The sequence below is a fragment of the Muscardinus avellanarius genome (assembly GCF_963383645.1).
Source record: "Muscardinus avellanarius genome assembly, chromosome: 11".
Classification (NCBI taxonomy): Eukaryota; Metazoa; Chordata; class Mammalia; order Rodentia; family Gliridae; genus Muscardinus; species Muscardinus avellanarius.
The window spans coordinates 20141123-20162517 of record NC_137797.1 but is presented as its reverse complement, the minus strand read 5'-3'; the positions used below and the strand labels follow the sequence as shown (position 1 = coordinate 20162517).

Genomic DNA, 21395 nt, shown 5'->3' with positions numbered 1-21395 from the left:
ATGACTGTTCTAACTAAATTGAAAGTATGAGATCATCCTCCAAAATATCCACCATTATGTATTAACACACTGTCATTTCAGATTATTTTGATTTATTTGCTGATCCTCCATGTTGCTCTAAAAAAGATTGAAAGCTGACATTCACATTTAGATTTTCTTTTTAGATAAAAGTAGTTGGGTTTCTATCAACGGATTCTCAGTTGACAGACCAAGTTCTGTCCATGGCTTCACTTTATTTTCTGGAGCGCATTGCAAAGGATTCCAACTTCACCTATAAAGAAGAACATCATTCAAATGGGCCACGTGCCTAATCACCAGACACCTCTTAGTATATACTGTGCAAAGCCCTCAGAGATGGGTGGAATGCATGGCTAACCGAGTGGTCACCCCTGGCTTCGTGGAGTTTTCAGGTTAGTTTTGGAGATGGGATTTGGAAAGTTGTCGTACAGATACTTAAGTGTTTTAGAAAGTGCTAGAGCTCATACAGCTAACATCCCCTTTCCACAGGCTGTTTCTCGGGGAAGAACTTGACAGTTTTTTCCCCAGGCAAATCACTAATTGGTCTGTTTATTTTTTTACATGCATATCCATAGATGCTTCAAGGACAGTGTAGTTCCTAAATTACTTATTATGTGCTCTTGAAAACTCCCTTATAAATGATACCCTATGGGGTTATTTTTGTCTTTTCAGGAAAAATGAGGAAGACAGGAAAAACAGCAATGGCCTCACCTCCTGTGCTATATCCCAGCTTCTGCAGTACTTGGCTAACTTCTTTAGTCAACAAATTCATGGCAGGTGAGTGTCCAAGATCAAGTGGGGTGAATCAGTCTTGGGCCTTTTCAAAATGGGAGATCACAGGTGGCCATACTTAATGGGGTATGACTAGTAATCAGGGCTAGTTCTATGTATTAGAGATCGCCACGGGCATTTTAGAAGGGAATTACAGGAACAATTTATGTCAAACTACCCATTTGGCAGGGACTTCTAAGTGGCCTGGAATTCCTCCCTATAGGCTTTCCCCATTGGTAGTTTCATCTATTCATTCATTAACTTTCAAGTATCTAATACAAATCTTAGGAACAGGGCTAGTGATGAGGGTTTCACAGTGAACCTACATGGCACTGTGCTTGGGTCTAGTTGAAAAGACAAACAGGCAAATAATTATAAAACAATACGATGTTAAATCCTTTGAAAGAGGGATCTCCAGGATGATAGAGACACAAGAAGGATATCCAAACTAGTCTTCCTCCAAGACCAGAGAGATATATATGCAAGACTTAAAAGATGAACCACTTTGGACATCTCTAAATGGGTATGGAAAGAAGAATATTTTAAATAGAAAGAACTTCAAATGGCAAAGGGAAATAGAAGTTGATCAGTGTCACTGGAGAATAACTTAAAGGGTTAAAGAAAGGATCTGGTATGAACCAGAGGACCCTGTGATTTCTTTTAAGAGCTGCTCATATAATGCTTTATCAAGGAAGAGTGGAAGGCCAGCAGATGATGTACCAGGTGGCTGATAAAATAGATAGAACGTGGCTTTTAGGAGAGATGAGATTCCAGGCCTCTAGAATGACATCAACTGGATACTTGCAGGAAAAGGGGGAGAGACAAAGGATAATGGGGACTCTGAGAGCGATGGACCAGGTGTAGAAAGGTGGTGCAGGGGCAGTGGTAGGAGATGCATGGGCTCCCAGAAGGCAATCTGTCCTTTTTGCCAAGATGTCCTCCCTCAGCAAACCTGTGACGAATGTGAGGATGCTTTCTCCTTACTTCAGTATTTAATAAATTCCCTATTGTTCCTGTGCTGAAAGTAAGAAAACACAACCCTGTATTTCTGGGAGAGAGTGGCCTCATAGGGTTCAAGTTACTTACTGTTGATGGAGTCAGCCAAAATCTTAAGCTGCTGGGTATTGTCCAAGACCTCAATCCTTTGGGTATATGGGTCATAACGAACCGAGAAGGGTCGAGGGATTGTGGCAGCAAAGTTCCTGAAACCAAAACCATAGGCCTGAGAAAAGTAATTCTAAAACACTGTGCCATTTCTCTTCACTGTTAGCACTGAAACCTCACTAGGATGAGGGCTTCGGAATCCAGAGTTGAGACATGAACTTAAATTTTAGTAAGTTCTCTTGGGAAGCCATCATGAGCATCTGTGTGCATATAAAAACACATGTATGCACAGATTTAGTTGCCTACTTCCAAAAAGACAGAGGGAGCTAACAAAGGAAACACAATAAAATAAAGCCATAAACTCTTATCACTAAATAAGATAAAAGGAATAAATAAAGCCTAGACAAAGAATGCTATAGAAAAGCAAACAAACAAAAAAGCTCAGAGACTCTTGGAAATGTATAGAGGAAAATACAACTCTCAAGAGTTGAATAAAATGCTATGTAAATAATGACATTTAAGCCAGGCGTGATGGTGCACACTTGAAATCCCAGCACTTGGGAGGCTGAGACAGGAGGATCACAGGTTTGTAGCCAATTTCAGCCACTTAGTGAGGCCCTCCACAATCTAACAAGACTCTATTTCAAAATAAAAGAATACAAAATAAGGCTGGGATTATAATTCGAAGGTAGAATGCTCCTGGTTCCAGTCCCTAGTACCACAAAATAAATAAGTAAAATAATGACATTTAACATGTATTTAGCACCTCCTATACTAGTAACCAAGTTAAATATAACTGCTCCAAACTCCTTACAAATAATTTGACCTTAACAAAAATCTTAGAAAGGGAGTACTATCCTGAGTCCTACTTTATAGATGGAAAACCTGAGGTGTAAGGACATTGCTTTCTGTAAGATGCAAAGCCGGGGTAGAGCCCAAGGGATTCTGGACTCTGTTCTTTGCCTGCACCACATGAAAAAGTATAGCATACCATTGTAGCACATAATACTTAATAATGGTAATAAATGAATACATTGCCAGCTCTTATATTTGCTATATTATACTTTTTTTATTGTTCTCTTACCTATAATAGCAAAGTTTACTGCAAAATAATATGCTGTATTACATGGGCAGCAGCCTCATACATCTTGTGTTTACTGTGTCCCTTGATTGAGCCATTTTCTCTTGTGTTTGATTTAATCTTGTGCTCTTTTGTTGGGAGAAATAGGCTTTTCCACATGTATTCCATAGAGCCCAAGTGTCTAGTTGGCTCTACCATGTGGGCTTGTGCACGTTTGTGCCATGATGTTCACACAACACAGAAATCACCTAATGCCGCATTTCTCACACATGTCTCTGTTGTCAAGCAATGCAAAACTGTTAGTTGATTAGAGAAAGACAAAGGGAAGATTAAATTTCATGAAGATATAATGGAGGTAAAGAAGGAAGCTATAAGTGTCTGAAAGAGGAAGAAGAAACGTCCCAAAGTTGGAAGACTTCTCTGGTTAATTTGATGGGAGGAACTTTTGTGGCTACTCTATACCCAGGATAGTTCAGAAATGGATTTGGCGTCTATAGTGAACTGAGACCATATGGTAGAGTAGTATGTAGGAATCAGAACATCCAGAGAGTAGAAATGGATGAATATGGTGAAGGTGGGAGGATGAACTCTGTCTGCATGGTACGAAGCTGTCCTGGCCCACCCACCCAGGCATCCCCAGCCTGAGCTGGGAGACCCACCGAGCGAGCTAATGGTCCACCTTGGTTGCAACCTCACCTCACTTTCTCCTTGGCATCATTGAAACTCTCAGCCACGTAATAGATGGGCTGGAACTCTGTGACATTGTACGCCTGGACTGCAGTCTTCTCCAACTCCAGGGGGAGGAGCTCTGGCTTGTCAGATAAACAATACTGCAGGAACCGAGTAAAGAGTTTTGAGTTAAATCAGGATCAGTGGTCTCTACTGCATCCAATAGACCATTTGCACATCTTCTCATCTTCTCTCATGTTACTTTGATTCCTTCTACACTCCACTTCAAGTGTCCTAAACTAAGTTATTTTGCACATATTAGATTCAGACCTTCATAGCTGATCTAAAACCTATAGCCAAGATACAAAGTGGTGATTCATTCCAACCACTTTTTTATTTTTTGCAGGTCTAGGGATGGAACCCAGAGGCATTCAACCTCTGAGCTATACCCCCCTACCCTATTTTCTATTATTTTTTTTTAAAACAGGGTCTCACTAAGTTGCAGAGAGCCTACTGAGTAGCTGAGGCTGTCCGTGAACTACAATCCTCCTGTCTCAGCCTCCTGAATGCTGGAATTACAAGCATGCGCCACCACACCACTTTCAAGTAAGGTGATCAATAGACATCGCGACAGCCAATCACATGTTTCTGGCATGCATCTGCATACATACAAGGTTGCTTACATAGGTCAGTCTTGGGATCAAGTGGCCCTTTCTTCCCAGAGTGCTTTATATTTGCAGTTGAATTTCTACCTCTAATACCCACAGCCATGATTAAACCATAGCTGCTAAGGTACCAATCTCTGGAGGATGAGCCTCCAATTTGCATCTCAAAATGGATACAAATGAGGCATCAACAATACCAAGAGAACAAGAATGTTCTCCTATACCCCCAATTTTAAATCCATATGTGGTTTCTATTAGGGTCATACCTGTAATTCACCAAAGGATGATAGGAGTCCAGCACCATATGCCTTTATGGTGCCTCCTTGCTTGCAGAGCCCAAACTCCACAGTAAACCAGTAAATCTGGAATGAAAAAAATATCTGAGAGCACATTCCAAGAGGAGGAAGGTAGCAAATACTCTAGAATCAAGGGCAGAGTCACTCAGTTTGTAATCTGTACAGGTCTGTTCTCAGAATTAATTTGACCTGATATTACTTCTCTGTAATTTGTGTATTACCCTATCCAGCCACCTGTTGAAGCAAGAGTTGACTGAGTTCAAGGTATGGTAAGAAGCACTGGAGGCTACTGAAGAAGCCCCCAAATGAAAGATAACTTCAGTGAGTTATTCTCTCTGTGATGAGAACCCCTCCATTCCATTCATATTCATTCTCTCTCTCTCTCTCTCCCTCCTCTCTCTCTCTCTCTCTCTCTCTCTCTCTCTCTCTCTCTCTCTCTCTCTCTCCTTCCCCTCCCTGCCTCCCTCTTTCTCCTTTCTCTCTGTCTCTCTGGCATAAACTACACTTACACATTCCTAAGATGCTCTTCAAATGGTAGGGCTTATTTGGTAGTTTCATCAGGTACAGCAGTGGGAGATAAAAGGTGAGGTAGTGATAGAATCCATGAGGGGTGCATCCCTTTCCTTTCTCTATGGTAAAACTTGGAGTGTTGCTGAAGCCAACCACTGTATTTATCTCTCCAAATAAACAAGTCCTTTTCTTTCAACAGCTCCTGCTACAACATGTCTGAGACCCCTGGCCTGGGAAGAGTCCTGAGGCTCTGACACCAGGAGGAGCACAGAACTCAATTACTGGAGACAGTTTCAGGCTCAGAAAATTTGGGCTGGGTTACCAGTTAAGTCTGTTTGTTGGACTAGAAAATGTTACCTTTGACAAAGTTGTCAAGGTTCACATACAGATAAGTCTTCAACACAGGTAGGTAATCAAAACATTTATATTTACACAGCTAATTACAAAACCCCAGGACTTACAAATGTAAGCCATGTATTAATAATAGGATCTTTTTAAGTTTAGTTGGTGATGGGTCCTTTTATTATTGTTAAGGTAGATAATATGATGCTCTGGGTTTAAAGTTTATTTTCATCTTACAAGTGAGAAATTCTGTCCATCTCTTCAGCCTCTTTGAAAGCTGCTTCTTATATCTTTGAAGGATTTGACATTTTAAAACTCATGTTCAGCCAGGCATGATGACACACGTTTGTAATCCCTGTGCTTGAGAGGTGGAGACAGGAGGATCACACAGGTTTGAAGCCAGCCGCTCTGGCTTAAGAGACCCTGTTTCCAAATATAATATAAAATAGGTCTGGATGTGTAGCCCAGAGGTAGAAGGGTCCCATCCCAGTACCACTAAAAAAACAAAAAACTCATGTTTATGCAAATTCAGTTCTTCAGACTCTCATGTTATATTTTTGAGATGGATAGAATACAAATTATTGTACCCATATTTGGAGATAAGGAAACAAAAACCCACTTGACTGGGGTCTCAGAACAGATAATTAGTGAAAAAAAACCTGGAAGGTTTTGACCTTTCTGATGAATTTAATTCTAAAGTGTTAAGCTGATACATCTTAATGATAGATTTGCATTCATTTGTAAATTATAACTCCAAATTATTTTTTTCAACCTCCAGCCTGGGCACATTACAAGAAATATGGCTTAGAAGCTGGAAAAGGATGTGTTGAAATTGCCAAGGAATATAAAAAAAAGAAATCACCTACTACACTAATTTGCTGCTTCTACAGTTTAAATGGATAAGGGCCATGATATTCACTTAGGAGAGAGAAGTATTTGAGACGAATGAGAAGCCCACTCCCATTTCTACCTTGAGTCTGAGAAATGAAACATTATAATGCTGGCTGCAGTACAGAGGTAGAGATATAAATATTCCCTCTTCAGAGCTGGGAATTTAGTCTACTTCACAGCACACTTTATGCCCAAGGAATTTTGAGGGCTATTATTATAGCCTATTGTTCTTTACAAGAACACTCTGCTTAAAATTGTGTGTAAGCATCTGCATGCAGCTGACTTCAAAATCAGCCCATTAAGGAGAAATCAAACTGTGAAGTTTCACTTAGGCAAATAAAACCCACTACATTTTGAGGGTTTATTTTTTCAAATGGCATGGCCTTCAGGGAAAGAGCAAACCTTTAAAGATCTAAGGGTCATAGTATATCACCCTCCCACCATCTACCCTGGGAAGGAAAAGACTTACTGTGGCAAGCTTCTCGATGTAATCATCAGGTGCACCTAGAGAGGCAAGGCCAATTTCCTGTGTGGTAGAGAAAGAGAGTCATGGACAGAGCCCGTCTTTAACCTTTGCCTCCAGTACCAACCTGGTTTTTGGAAGATAGTACATGGCCAGATTCTTTGAAAAAGGCCAAATAGACCCTGTGTGTCCTGTCGAGTCTTCCCTGGCCACACACCCCTAGATCCTATACCTGGAGAGCAGAAGAAACCTTTCACCATCATTTTCCTTTGTCTTCATTCTACAAAGGGTAAATTGAAGCACGGAGAAGGGAGGGGACCTGCTCATGGTCACACAGTTTGTTGGTATCTAAATTTTCATCTCTTGACTTTAGACCAGTTATTATTCTCCCACAACACAAGTAGAACATTCCTGGCATAATGGATGAATCTTAATCATGCTCTTTGAAACACCACAGGAGAACTGCAGATGAGAAGATGACTTCCTTCTTGCATATCCCCTAACTGGAGGGCCTGAAATGTCATGGATCACTTCTTGTCACAGCTCCAATTGCAGAATTCCTCCATTGGCCTCTTTATCTCTTTCAAAGTATTTGTTCTAGTCTGGGGTGTGTGTGTGTGTGTGTGTGTGTGTGTGTGTGTGTGTGTGTGTATGTGTGTGCCATCTTGGCAGTTATAACTCTACTGCCAGGAGATGTTTCCAAAGTTAAAGTTAACAGAATCCCTCTACACTTCACTTCATTGTGTTTCTAACTATATGTGTTAATTTATTCCAAAATATTTATTGAATGTCTTCTATGTACAGGAAGTATGCAAAAAATGCAAAACTGATACAGATACATATGACCTTGTAGCTTATAAATAATAAACAATAAGCATATATAAAGATCTTTGGGACAGCAATAAGTTCGTTGGAAAACAGAAACAGAAGGACAACAAGACGGGGGTAGAAAGAGTTCTAGAGACTTTGGGAGAAGCTGTGATAACAAATAGGGATTTTGAGCAAGCATCATCAAAGGTGATGTTTAGGCAAAGACTTGAGCGAGGTTGTGGGTTCTATGGCCATCAGAGGGAAGCACGTTGTAGGCTAAGCACAGAGCAAATGCAAAAGCTCTCTAGGGAGGGGAGTATAGGTCGGTTTAAGGAACAGAGAGGAGCCCGTGTGACCAGAGCAGAGGAAGTGAGGAAAATAGTAAGTAACACTGAAGAAGAATCCGGAACTAAATTATGTAGGACCGTTTTAGGCATTTTAGGGCTCAGGCTTTTGCTTTCAGTGAAATGGAAAGACATTCCAGGGTTTTGGCCATGATTTGATTTATGTTATCAATGACTCACTCTGGCTTCAGTGTGAGGACAGACTGCAGGGGTTCGTGGGCTACCTCTTGGGTACACCGCTGAGGAGTGGACTGGAGTGAACAGGGTGGGAGGCGAGAGTGGCTGAAATGAGGCTGGTAGCAGTGGGAGTGATGGGATATGGTCCAGTTCTGCACATATTTTGAAGGTAAAGCACATAGAATATTTTGGAAGACTAGTTGTGTGGTAAGAGAAAAAACAGTTAATAATATCCCCAAGTGCTTTGGGTTTGAGTAACTGGAAGAATGAAGTGGGCTTGGCTTGATATGAAGAAGGCTGTGGGTTGAAAAGATCTGAGCAAGAAGAAGTGAAATTCAGTTTGGGGCAGGATGATGTAGACATCTAATAAACACCCCAGTGGAGATGCTAAGTAGGCAGTTGGGCATGTGAGCCTGAGTGAGAAGTGAAGTCTGATCCATAGGTATAAAGTAGAGATGGTATTCAAAGCCACGGCATAGGATGAGCTCAAAAATTGGGTGTAGACAGAGAAGACAACTTGTGATCTGGCCTACCTTGAAGAGGCTATATGATCTCATCTCTCTATCCCTCCTTGGGTCAAGCCCTGATCCTGGCCCATACTAAGCTTAGAAAAGTCTGTCTGATTTAGACTGAACCAAAGCAACCACTGTTCCAGATCTGGCTCTGCTCCCTACTCCTCTCCATCTCTATCCCATCCACCTGTCCAGACTTACACAGTCCTGAGCCCGTCGGAATCCATTGATAAATCTAAGACCCAAATGCTACATAAATCTTTTAATCATCATTCTTTGTAAACGTGTCTAAATCAAGGGCCCCCAATATTTCCCTATGCTCCATCCTACCCCATACTTCCCTGTAGCAAGAATCAAGTCCTACTTTTAGACCAAAAATAAATGTGCCCTGGGACTTCCAGAATCAAAGTTGGATAGTACATGGCACTGATGGTCCTGTAGCTTCTGTCTATTAACTTATATAACTGCCCGCTCCTATGTGCCCTCCCCAAAGTAGAAATGGTTAAAGAGATTGACACTTAGTCTCTGACTGGGAAGAAGAATTTCTGGCAGTAAAACTTAAAAGTTTCTTTCTCCAAGGAGAAAAGTGATAGTTCTCTGGTCTGAGTAACACATCCTTCGTATTTTAAACCTGACCTCTGTCATCAATACCATCTTGGCAGCTATAATTTTACTGCCAGGAGATGTTTCAAGACTTAAAGTTAAAGGAACCCCTCCACACTTCACTTCTAAAAGTTCAAGAATCTTTGCCATCCATAACTTTCAAGCGTCATTTAGAAGTAACAGTATTCACTGTTAGACACTTTAGACAGCGTGCATCTTACATGCACGGCTCTCCCTTACTTAACAAGAAATGAGTTTAGCTTTGTGCTTTGTTTGCTTCAAGTATTAATTAGTAGCCTCTTCATTCAACAGCAGAAATCTTTTCTTCCAGCTCACTGAAAATACATATAAGATTCACACGCAATGCCATTACTCTGAAATGCGGGCTTAGCCCATCATTTACTCATGAATAATTCCATTTGATCCAGATTCTTCTGCAAAAGAAAGAGCATCATCAGGAAAGGCTTTCTACTAGTTACATAGGTGGAAACTGTATGGGTCATACAGCTGGTCAGCAATAGGGTTGGGCCCTGTGAGTACACGAGAGCCACCATTCAACTCTACTATGAGCCCAGATACTCAGCTATGATTCTAGGCTGCCTTTAGGCACCTGAAAAGAATTAGTAGTATTTTTTCATTCATCCTAAAAGATTTTCTTTCTTCTTCTTCTTAGTTTATTCACTACTATGAAAGATGGATCAAGGTATAGGTTTTGTTTTCTTGATGGTGACGGGACATTTCGCTCTTTTATTTTTACATATTTAGTTGTTATTTTCTCAACTATAAGTCATAGCACTAGCATTAGTTTTTTCTTTTAGCATATATCATCTTATTTAGGTATAGATAAAAAATCAACTACTTGACTAGGTGGAAAGTGGCAGTTTCTAAGGAGAGTAGGGGAGGGAAGATATCAGAAGTTGGAAGAGGTTGAAATGACCTCAATATGGGGATCAGGGAGACTTGGTGGATGAGAAGCCTCTTGAACCATGCCTGATAGGATAAGTGAGATTATCAAAGTCGACCACACAAAACATAATTCAGAGGTTGAGCAGTTCACCAACTCCAGGCTGTGGTCCATGGAATGGGTGTTTAGGAAGCTCCACAGAACCACATACCCTTCTTGGGCACTGTTCCTGGTGCCAACATTGTCGTGGTGTGAGCGCCCCTCCATGAGTTGAGCTCATATTCCAGCCCTATAACTAGAAGACAAGAACGATCCATTCCTTACCTGGGAAAATTGGGCGAAGCTGCGATCTGAGAACAAGGGCACATGCCCCAACAGCTCATGACAGATGTCACTGAAAGACAGAAAGCACAGAGCTTATCAGGGAGGAGAATTAAGCCAAGCCAGACTCTTTCTGCAGGAGGAGAGGTCAGGAAGAAAGGAAGCAACTCATTGGCTATTGACTTCACTCTGAAGAATATACAATATGTAGAATGTGGGGTCAATTGAGGTAGGGCACAAGAAGAAAGGAAGAAGGGGAAAAGAAAGTAAAGAAAAGGCACAGAGCAGGGCACAGTGGCCAAGGTCAAGGGGTATGCCCAGGGGGATGCCTGGCAGGGCAGAAGAGCCAATACTTCTAAGGGCATCCTTTCAGATGCCTCGGTGAACTATGGGTCATGAACCCTTCTCATCCTACGTCTTGCCCTTGGTATTGAGTTCTCTGAAAGTTAGCATAGGCTTATTTACTCCCAAGGGAAACAAATAAAATGGTGTTGCCCTTCTCTTAGTCTGGAAGGATTTAGCAGCAAGGGGGAAAACAGGCTATACTTACTTAATACCCTATGTACCATATCATCAGGAATAGACCTTTTCTGATTAGTTGCAATGAACGTTATAGGCAGGGAAAAATAATTTTGAGCGCCCTATTGATTTTTATTAGATAAATTTCTAACTAAGGAGATGGCTCTACATCAAAGTAAGAATAGTTGCCAGCCATTCTCTGCCTTGAGCTTAAACACAATCTAAGCAAAGAACAACTGGAGTGATCTAGGTGTGTATTTTAAGAAAAAATGGGATAGCTTGGATGCCAGCTGTTGCAATTTCCATTCGGAACCTCATAGCTGTGATTTGGGAACTTGAATGGCACCCCTTGCTCCCACTGCCTAGAAAGATCTGAACTCTGGGTTCAGAGGATGGCCAAATCTATATGTTCAAACTGGGTATTTGTGGTCAGAGAAAGTCCCCAGAATAGATGGGTTTCTCTCTTAGTACTAGCATCAGATAATTCAGGTAACTAGTTCTGAGGACCAACCTGTAATGAAACAGGGTCAGGAAGGGATGGTACCCACTGGGAATGGAGGACGATACTCACGGTTCCGGTGTGTACATGGGTTTGGATCCATGTCTGATGTACTGTGTACAATGGAAGACTCTGAAGGCCAGGCCTCCCAAGAAATCTCGAGAAGAGAGCAGGCCAGCCACAGGCCGGAGGCGGAAACCAGTACAGCCTGGAAAGCAAAGAAGAGAAAATCTTCAAGTGGGTCAAAGAGGAGCCAGAGTCACCTAGAGGCCTCCATGGAGGGAGACAGCACGTCCCACTGCAAGGGAGTGTGGACTTGAGATCAAGCAGGCTTGCGTTCAGAGCTCTGCCCCCACTGGCTTGAGCCAAGTAAACTCACATTTCTGAGCCTCACTTTACTCACCAGCAAAATACAAATAGATACAGCTTAGGGGATATTCCAAGCATCAAAAGAGTAACGAGTGTGAAGTCTGAGCACAAAGCCTAGTTGGTCAGAAAACCTAGTAAATCTCACTTTCATCATTGCTTGTATGGTCAAAAACTTATTCATTATTTCTCACATTACAGAGTGGGAAGGGAGCTTTCTCTCTGCTGCCCAAAGGGCAGGAGGTGGAAGGGGAGCTCCCAGCTTCCCCACAGCACCTGGCAGCTGTGCCCTATGAGGAGCAGTGGCCTGTCTGACTGGAGCCTTGGGAAAGAAGAAATGAGTGTCTCGATTTAACCCTTTCTCTATTGCTCCTCCTCTTTTGACTGCCCATAGAGGAGCACATTCTGGTCTGCTGTTAGCTGCAAAACAGACTAGGCACTATGAATTGGCAAGCAAGTTTCCTTAAGCAAGGGATGAAATATCGGGAAGTCTGATATTGACTTGACTGCCCATCTCTACCACATTTTCTATATAGCTTTTTTTCTTTAAAGACAACATTTTGATCACCATCTTTCTGGCTCCTATATATGTCTCTCAGTGCATTCTAAATGAAGAAGGAGGAGGAGGAGGAGGAGGAGGAGGAGGAGGAGGAGGAGGAGGAGGAGGAGGAGGAGGACATTGATAATGATTCGAAGAATAGTTATAGTTTACCTACCATATGTCAGTCACGGTTCTAAGCACTTTATGTGTACTAACTAATCCTCACAATAGCACTGAGGTAGACATCATTATCACCTCCAATTTACAGAGGAGAAAGCTGAGACCTGCAGAGGTGAAAGCCCTTCTCCAAGGTCACAAGCCACAGGCAGTTCTGGCTCCAGAGTCTGTTCTCTTATTTACAGTTATGTAGCTCCCCAAATGCTAGTATTACTGTTTATTATTCTCATTGTTGGATAGTGACAGGGATAATTCGCTAAAGAATGTCTTTAGGACTTCCTTGCCTCTCCTCTCGTGTTCTCAGGCTGTAGTTTATTCCGTTTGGACCCATGTACCTCTCTTAATCTTAGATATAAATGCTCCCTAAATGGATTGAATTCTTGGGCATTCTACCTCCAAGATATACCCCCAGCTCTCTGTATTTTTTTTGAGACATTTTCTTGCTAAGTTATTGAGACTGGCCTCAAACTTGTGATCTTCTTGTCTCAAGTACTAGGATTACAGGTATGCTTCACCACACCTGGCTAGGAGCACATTTCTTATACAAACTCACGCTGTAGCCTTCTCTTTAATATTGGGAGGTGCACAGAGAACCTTGGGCTTTGAGTAGAAAATAAAATACTTTTCTGGGACAAGCACATGGTCAAAGCCACACCTGATACCTATGCATGTACAAAAGCAGCAGGATTTGGGAGCCACAGGGAAGGCAGGACACAGCACCATTAGTTTTTTCTTGGAATACTCAACCAGCATCATTTAACACAAATTCACTGCCTCGCACTCACCTGCAGGTCCTGCCCCCTCCCCTTCCCTCTCTTCCCCTATCCCTGCTGGGCCTTGGATCCAGCTGCCCATGCACTTACTCTGCAGGAACTGAGACACATCTTCCAGCTGGGGAATGTTATCTTCACGAAAGCCGCAGTACTTTTCCAGCAGTGGAAAAATGTGATTGTACTCGTAGCAAGCGTGGGTTTTGTACAAGGACTTCAGGGTCCTGAACACCGTCCCCCACGTTTTCTTCTCCTCCTCTAAGTATTCCACCCGAGGGATGGGCTGCCCACTAGAATGCAAGCATAAATCAGGTGTCTGTGGTGGAACAGAAGGAGAGCAGGCGATGCAGATGGCATCAGCAAGGGGAGTTGGGCTCCTGTGTGTATGAGCTGCCACCACTAACTAGAATGGACTTCAAAAAGCTCCATGAAAGAGAAGCATTCCATTGCTTGGCACAGGAAACAGTATTATTTTGCTTTTCCTGGTGCAGGAGTGATCTGATAAAAAGAATGGCATGTGCTCGGATCTCAGCAGCTGCTCTCCCTTTGGGAAACCACTTGGTCTTTCTGCTCTTCAGACACTCCAATTGTTTACACAGCAGAGAAATCCATGCAGCTTTAGGGCTCAGGCAGGTAAGTGCAGATGTAAAGGAGAGAGTATGGGGCAATATATAGACTGGAGACTGGGTGCTGAGAAAAATGCACCTTCTTTCCATAAAAAGGTGTCTCCATTCAGCAAAATTTCAAAGCAAAATTGTGCTTAATTGCACAATTAAGGACTTAACTAAAGCAGCTAAGTTAGATTTTTTTTAATCCATGGGTTATGAATTTGAAACACCATTATTTAGTGGGCATGTACTTGCTGGGTTTGATATTTCAGCTCCTGCAAAGTTAAGAAGGCATTTCAACACAGGCTAGGATTTCACATTGTGTGTAAATTAAAGCATCAGGTCCACTTTAAATATATGCATTTGTATTTGTTAAAGAGAAAAATTCTAGATCAGAGGTAAAATGTTATAGAAATAAATATTGAGACAGCAGAGTAAATAAACAAATAAGCTAAGGTATAAGATAAGCTTGCCCATACCAAGCTTATCAAAGTTCATATGCAGGACCCTGCCCTGTAGATCCTACAGGCATAATGGAAGGGAAATCCCAGATTTCTGGATTGGAATCAGCTCCCCAGGTAACTGATACAAACTCCAACTTAAGACCTGTTAGATGGAAAGGTCCTGAGCTGTGTTCTGAACAGTGAAAACAAATGAAGCCCAAAGCCTGATCTCAAGGACCAGCAGCTGCTCCCTGGGCTGTAGGTCTGTGTTCTTCCCAGGGTTATAGCGTCTGGGACAAAGTGGGACTGTTTACCTTGTAATTGTAGATCAGGCTGCAAACTAGGTTCCTTCTGAACTTTCAGAGTTGTAGCTCATTCGAGGACATTAAGCAAAGTCACTATTCCTTTCCTTTCCTTTCCTTTTCTCTCTTTCTTTCTTTCTTTCTTTCTTTCTACTGGGAGTGGAACCCAGGGGCTTTTCTACCTCCAGGCGACACTCCCAGACCTATTTTATATTTTATTTGGAAACAGGGTCTCACTAAGTTGCTGAGAGCCTCACTAAGTAGCTGAGGCTGGCTTCGAACTTGTGTGATCCTCCTGTCTCAGCCTCCTAAGCGCAGGAATTATGAACATGTGCCACCATGCCCGGCAAGACACTATTCTTTTCTACAGAATGGTGGCCAGGAATTAAAGTTTTACTTAAAGAATTGAAAGCAAGACAAGCTCAAAGGTTCTTGTAGGAGCAGGCAGGGACAGTGGAGGAACATCAGGTGATCCTTTGCCTAAAAATGTGCCATTGTTCTAGGGCTGAGAGAAGAGAAGAAAAAGTCCTGGAAATGGACAGGGGGTGGTTCAACACTTAGCTGTGTGGCCTACGGAAATTTGATAGGCCTCTTTGAGCTTCCTTCAGTGTAACTACTGCATGGACTAATATTAAGTAACCATTCGCAGGGTGTAGTAAGTTTAAGCAAAATACTATATGTAAATTTAGTAAACTGGTACTAACAAATAATGACTATTGGGTAATTGATCATTATTGTGATAACAGATTCTAATTTTTTAAAAAGAAAGTCAACTGATATTTCTGCAACAAGTTTCAAGAAATAACATTCTCTGCATCAAGATGACCCCTGGTTGAGATTTGCTCTTCCAGGAACACAACCTCAGTTCCCCAATTTTCAAGTAAAGCACCTCTTCCCCGCTCAGCATGTGTGGTCAGAGTGGGAAGAGGCCCCACCTCCATCTTCAGATCTGGCCAATAGGAGTCTCTCATTCCCTTGGTCACAGCAATTGGCTGAGAGAAAGGCCTTAGCCCTAGCCAGAGAAATTCAACTAGTCAGTAAGACTCATGTGCAGATTTGTGTCTGACTTTGTTAATGGCATAACCTCTAACTGAGTTGAGGTGTCAGCCTAGAGGTACAGGGGTCCATCTCTAGGAGACATGTGGCCAATGCCTGAAAACAAGGCCTGTACTGAGGACACCAGAGCCAGACAGGGACAGAGGCCCCGAGTCCTGGACCTGCCTGGGCCTGTCTCCAGACACCCACAGAAGTAGCTGAGAATAGCTTTGAAGGAAAAGCTAAAAATCTATATTTATTACCTACCAGTTATATGACCTTGGCAAGTTCCTTAACTATTTTAAGCTTTAAGTTTTCTCATTTTAAAACTGAGGAGTTATTATCAAAACTAAACAAAATAAAATATGCAAAGCATTTAGCAAGGCCCAGCCCTACAGCAGGAACACTATTAATACCATCAAAGACTGACATTCTGAAGGAAGTCTTCAGCCTCGGCCAAGGAGAAGACAGAAAAAATGTGATGGGGCAAAGGCAAAGACAGAAAGAATTAGTGTGTTGTGCGATTCCTGGGTCTAGATCTGACCCAGGGCTGCGGAGTCCTGGATCTCTCCACAATCCGGAGTCAGAGAAGCCCATTTTCTCATTTTCTTTAGAAGTTTTCCCATTTTTCAGGTAACTTTATATTTAGTATACAAAATCTCAGCATCTCCTTTATTTCATGGATATTCTATCAAAGCTGTTAAGGTATTGTTACCTCAATATTCTGGACAACTTCTGAGTTTTGTCTTATCTCTGTCTTTTAATATTCCCTTAACTGAGGAGGTCTGCTTTCCCCCAAAATACTGTTTTCCATGGTAGGATTCATAGAGTTCCTGAGGACTCCGAATAGCAAAACAATTCCCTTCCCAAACAACATATTCGAGTTTTGCATTTTCTTTTGGCTAAAATAGCATAGGGGAGGAGCATTAAATCCCAAACAGGGAAAAAAAAAATCTTAAAATTGCCCTGCACAGCTGGGCAAGACCAGATAAAAGTAGAATGCTGAAGCTTGTCTGGCCTAAGATCTCAAATGATTCATTATTTCAGTAAAGCCGCCAGCTCCTTCTTGAATATAAACAATGCTTTCTTTCCTTCTCCCCGGTTTAATGTGGAGAAAACCAGAGGCTGTTTTATTCAGGATGGAGGCCTTCCTAATTATTTCAGACATTGTATAATTAGGCAATGATGCTTGGGAGAGAACTGGGCCCCAGCACAGTGGGTAATTTTGTTTTGTCTAGCAGCATTTTTTAAACACGTGTTATTAAAGGGAAGGCTTCAAACACACACACACACACACACACACACACACACACACACACACACACACGCAGGATGTTCCATGTCTATATTTTCTAATAGGAAATACAGGCAAGAGGCCCGCTCTTATCTCTTTTACCCAACACGCAAAACTTACTGGCGGTAATTGTATGCAATGTCAGCAAACTGCTTCCGTCTTGCTCGGTACACGGGATCTGTAAAACCCTAGGAGAAAGGAGACAGATACTTGATTACCAAAGTCTTTGGAGGGACAGATGTTGTGCCTCCACGAATGTCTTGAATGGGTGGCTTTCCTGCCATGCCAGTGTGTGTCTCCTTCTCAACTATACCCTAAAAGTAAAATCTCAATTAAACTTAGGGTGAGCTCTCCCACCAAATACTGAGACCTGAGGAGCAATGCCTTTGATTCAGTAAGACCCTCTGCAGTGGGATTATAGCATCTCCAGATATAGTCTTGTCTTAAAGAAGTCTCAGCAGCAGCATTTCTAACTTCTAAACCTGCTAGATGAGGCAAAGGTAGCAGGCTAGACAACTATGAAGTTATACAACATGAACACAACTACCGGCCACTTTCTCCATAGGCAAACAGGTACTTGCTTGCAGTTTTTTAAAGTACCATTTACTGAGTGCCTACTATGTTCCAGTCTGTGTCCTAAAGGATTATTTAACTTATAACTCTTAAGTGAAACCGATACGGTGAACACTTTCCTTCTGGAGTAGACAGTGGCTCAGAGAAGTCACCGAGAAGGCAAGGCCAGGATTCGGATCACTCAGTTCTGTGTTCTTTTCACTACACTGCAGTAACTGTCAACCTTTACAGCCTGGCAGGGACTCAACCAGCTGAAAAACCCATCTTGGGGACATAAAAAGGATGCTAATGGCTTCTCCTCTGAGGCTGACTGGCAGGCAGCCCTTCCCAATAATTTCCAAGCCGCACATTTCCAAGTGAAAAGAGGCTGAGAGTGCTTTTGAGGGTTTTGAGGGAGGGGGTCGGGTACATCCTGACTCAGAAGTGATCCTGATTGATCAAAACGGCGTAGTCCAAAAAACACTTACTGTCATCAAAAATTTGGTGAGACAAGAGATGGGTCCATCATCTCCGAAGTCCACTTCATTCTCTCCAAGCTTTGCCAACAAGACCATGCCATCTACCATGCTAGCATGCAGTTCTGTGCCCTACCATCCCTCCAAACTTTGGCATTAATGAATCAAAAACTAAGGTTTGTATCATAGAGCACGGTCCTTAAAGGAATCTTTTAAAAAGATGAATATTCTCTGGTTTTCAAATACTTCTTTTGTTTACCTGATTAGTAGATTGGTGTTTCCTTGTTTTTTTATACTTTTATTGGTGCATTGTAATTATACATCATAGTGAGATTCAAAGTGATACCAACATACAAACACACAGCACTTGGCGTATTTCATTCTCCATTGCACCCCGCTTCCCTTTCCTCCCTCCCAGTACGCGTTAGTGAGATCGGTAGTGATACCTTCATATATGGATGTAACATTATGTGAACTAGGTGTCTGTCAACAGATGAATGGATAAAAAAAAACCCTAATATATATGTACACATAATGGGATTTTACTCAGTAAAAAAGAAGAACAGAAGTATGTCATTTTGTAGGAAAGTCGATGGAACTAGAGGATACATGCTAAGTGAGATCAGCCAATCTCAGAAAGTTGAGGGTCATACATTTTCTCTCATATGTGGGAGCTAGAGAGAAAATAGGAAACAAAGAGGAATTCAGGTAAATGAGAAAGATCAAAGAATGGTGGAAGGGGGTTAGAGGAGGGAGGGGAGAGGAAGAAAAAGGAGAATTGATATTTTTCATCATGACTAGCCAATAATTCCAAAGAACCAGGGGTCAATGTGTAGAATTCAATTTCATCTAAGAGTCAGCAACAAACGATCTGACCTGAAGAAATACCTACAGATACTGGTTGAAAGAGAGAAAGGAGAAGGAGAGGGAAAAAGTTTCCTACTTTGTTTTCTAGGTTACATTAACAGAAATAGAAAAATCAACATCGTTCACATTGGGTAGGTAAAGTAAAATTTCTACACACTCTCTTTATTTCAAATTTAAATCCCAGTTACTATAGTAAATGATTATTCAATTTAGAAAATATTCCATGCTATTATATGTTGATTCTAGAATGTTCTCCCAAGGCTCATGCATTAAACACTTTTCCCCAGCTGGTGGCAGTATTGGGAGACAGTAGAAATTTTAGGAAGTGGGGCCTAGCTTGAGAAGTAGGTCAGTGAGATCATGTTTTAAGGTATATATCTAATCTTCTGATCCTCCTCTCTCTCTTTCTCTGCTTTCTGATTGTCATGTGGTAAACAGTTTTCCTGCACCATTCCTTTCTGCCATGATGTTCTGCCTTACCACAGACCCAAAAACAATGCAGTCAAGTGACTATGAGCTAAAACCTCTGAGACCATGAACCCAAATAATCTTTTTCTCCTTCAAGTTGATTTTCTCTGGTATTTTGTCACAGTGATGGATAGCTGACTAATACACATGGCACAGTTATTATAAGGTATAACCCTATTGTTTTCCCTAGAGCACTGACTGGATTAGAGTCATTAATTATGGATAGGGAAGCTCAGGAAACTGAGAACTTTGATACTACCAATGGGCTTCATTTCTACTGGGTAAAGATTAATTGGTTTGGGATAAAGTGGTAAAGACAAAAATGGGCATCGTAATTTGGTTTCCAAGCAGCACTAACATGCCTTTTTAGGAACCTATCTATTGGACTAGATAAACAACACTTATTTGTCCACACCATCATACGTAGGACTGGACACATATATTTAAATATAAGTTTAATATTAGTCATCCTTACCTACCAGTCTTAACAGTGGGTAGTAAATGTAATTTCCAGCCCCTGAATATAAAATAGAAAGGCTGGCATCTGCAAGGCACTGTGGAGAATCCTGATTGCTATATTCTGGTCTAGTCATGTTGGCAGTGATGCCCACTGGGTCACATGGAAAGGGTCCTTAACTGCAAAATCTGCACCTTATTGAGGTGCTCTGATCCTTTCCAGGCTGGCAAGTTGAGATTTGAGGTCTGAAGTGGTAACCTAGGGAAATGAGAGAAGGATTCCTTTGATCCGTAGCTTTCCACTTCATGATGCCTCCAGAAATGGGATGCCCCCAACCTCTTCCTATCCCCATTTGCCTCTATTGCTTATGCTTAATGCACTTTGTCTAGGTGGCTTATGATTTGTCCATCTGTGAAAATAAACAATGACTGCAAGTTATGTGTTTGATATCAACTATTTGGAGGGACTATGTAAGTATCTATGTAAAATGATGGAAGGGATACACCAAATCTAAATGTCACCTGTAGATGATAGGGAAAATGGCTACCAGTAACAGTTTCATTCTTCTATACTATTTGGACTTTTGAATTTTTTTGTTGTGAGTAAGGATTTCTTTTATAATTTGGAGAATGAAAAATAATATGGGAATTGGGAAAGGACTAAATGAGTGATGTGTGCATGTAGCTTCCACCATCTTGTGCCCCATTAAGATGTATGACTACAATGCACCATAAAAAAAAAAAAAAGAAGTTTAAAAAATCCACCTCAAATCATTTTGGGGAAGTGGTAGAAGATTCACACCTTAAGATATGTGAACACACCTACATGATATACTCTGCAGCCTTTCCATGTGGGAAGGTTTCTAACCAGGGCCTTTTTCAGATGCATACATCTAAGATGTTCATTGTCAGCCTGCAAGGAGCCCCTGCCAACCAGAATTTAGGAAATTGCTCTCTCTCTCTCTCTCTCAGTTACCAGTGGCCAGAGACATGACTGGCCTGAAAGTCCAGCCTCTCAGGGGCTTGGCTGTCTTTGGGGCTGTCAGGTGACCACAGGGTCTCCATGTCCATCAGCATGACATGTATTCTGAATTAAGCTCCAGTTGGTGATGACTGATCACCCTGTCTCAATTTAGACTAATAGCAGCAATTTCGGTAGCACTGCATGTAATTTATTTATAATCACCCTGTCTCAATTAGGCTAATAGCAGCAATTTTAGCTGCACTGCATGTAACCAAGTATGTTTTGACAGGAAAATATATTGTTGGTGAAGGAGGATGAGGGGAAGGCGTCAGGAAGGAGGAGAAGAGGGGTAAAGTGGGAAGAATTCTACAGGACGCAAAATTATAACATTGCCTCAAGTCTTAGGATAATCCCCTTTCTTAGTCTCTGCAGTTTCTTTATTTGGGGGTATTATTTTTGAAGAGGAGGGAGTAATTACATGGCATAGTCTTCTGAGAATTCTTCTAAACTGAACCATTCAGTTCACCAATTCTTAGATGAGGTTAAATCTCAAAGAGGCCATCTTTAGGCTAGGGAA

The 21395-nt window shown here is 41.7% G+C and overlaps 1 protein-coding gene across 1 annotated transcript in view; it reads right to left on the bottom strand.

Moving 5' to 3' along the window:
- Window positions 1-227: 227 nt before the first annotated feature.
- PAH (phenylalanine hydroxylase) overlaps window positions 228-21395 on the bottom strand; it is a gene marked incomplete at both ends in the record, with an annotated part of 69311 nt that continues 48143 nt past the window's right edge. Inside the window, 9 exons of the mRNA XM_080705069.1 lie at window positions 228-271; window positions 1876-1991; window positions 3671-3804; window positions 4575-4670; window positions 6817-6873; window positions 10485-10554; window positions 11572-11707; window positions 13447-13643; window positions 17156-17223. Coding sequence (XP_080561195.1) covers window positions 228-271; window positions 1876-1991; window positions 3671-3804; window positions 4575-4670; window positions 6817-6873; window positions 10485-10554; window positions 11572-11707; window positions 13447-13643; window positions 17156-17223 — 918 coding nt within the window. The remainder of the gene's footprint in view (window positions 272-1875; window positions 1992-3670; window positions 3805-4574; window positions 4671-6816; window positions 6874-10484; window positions 10555-11571; window positions 11708-13446; window positions 13644-17155; window positions 17224-21395) is intronic.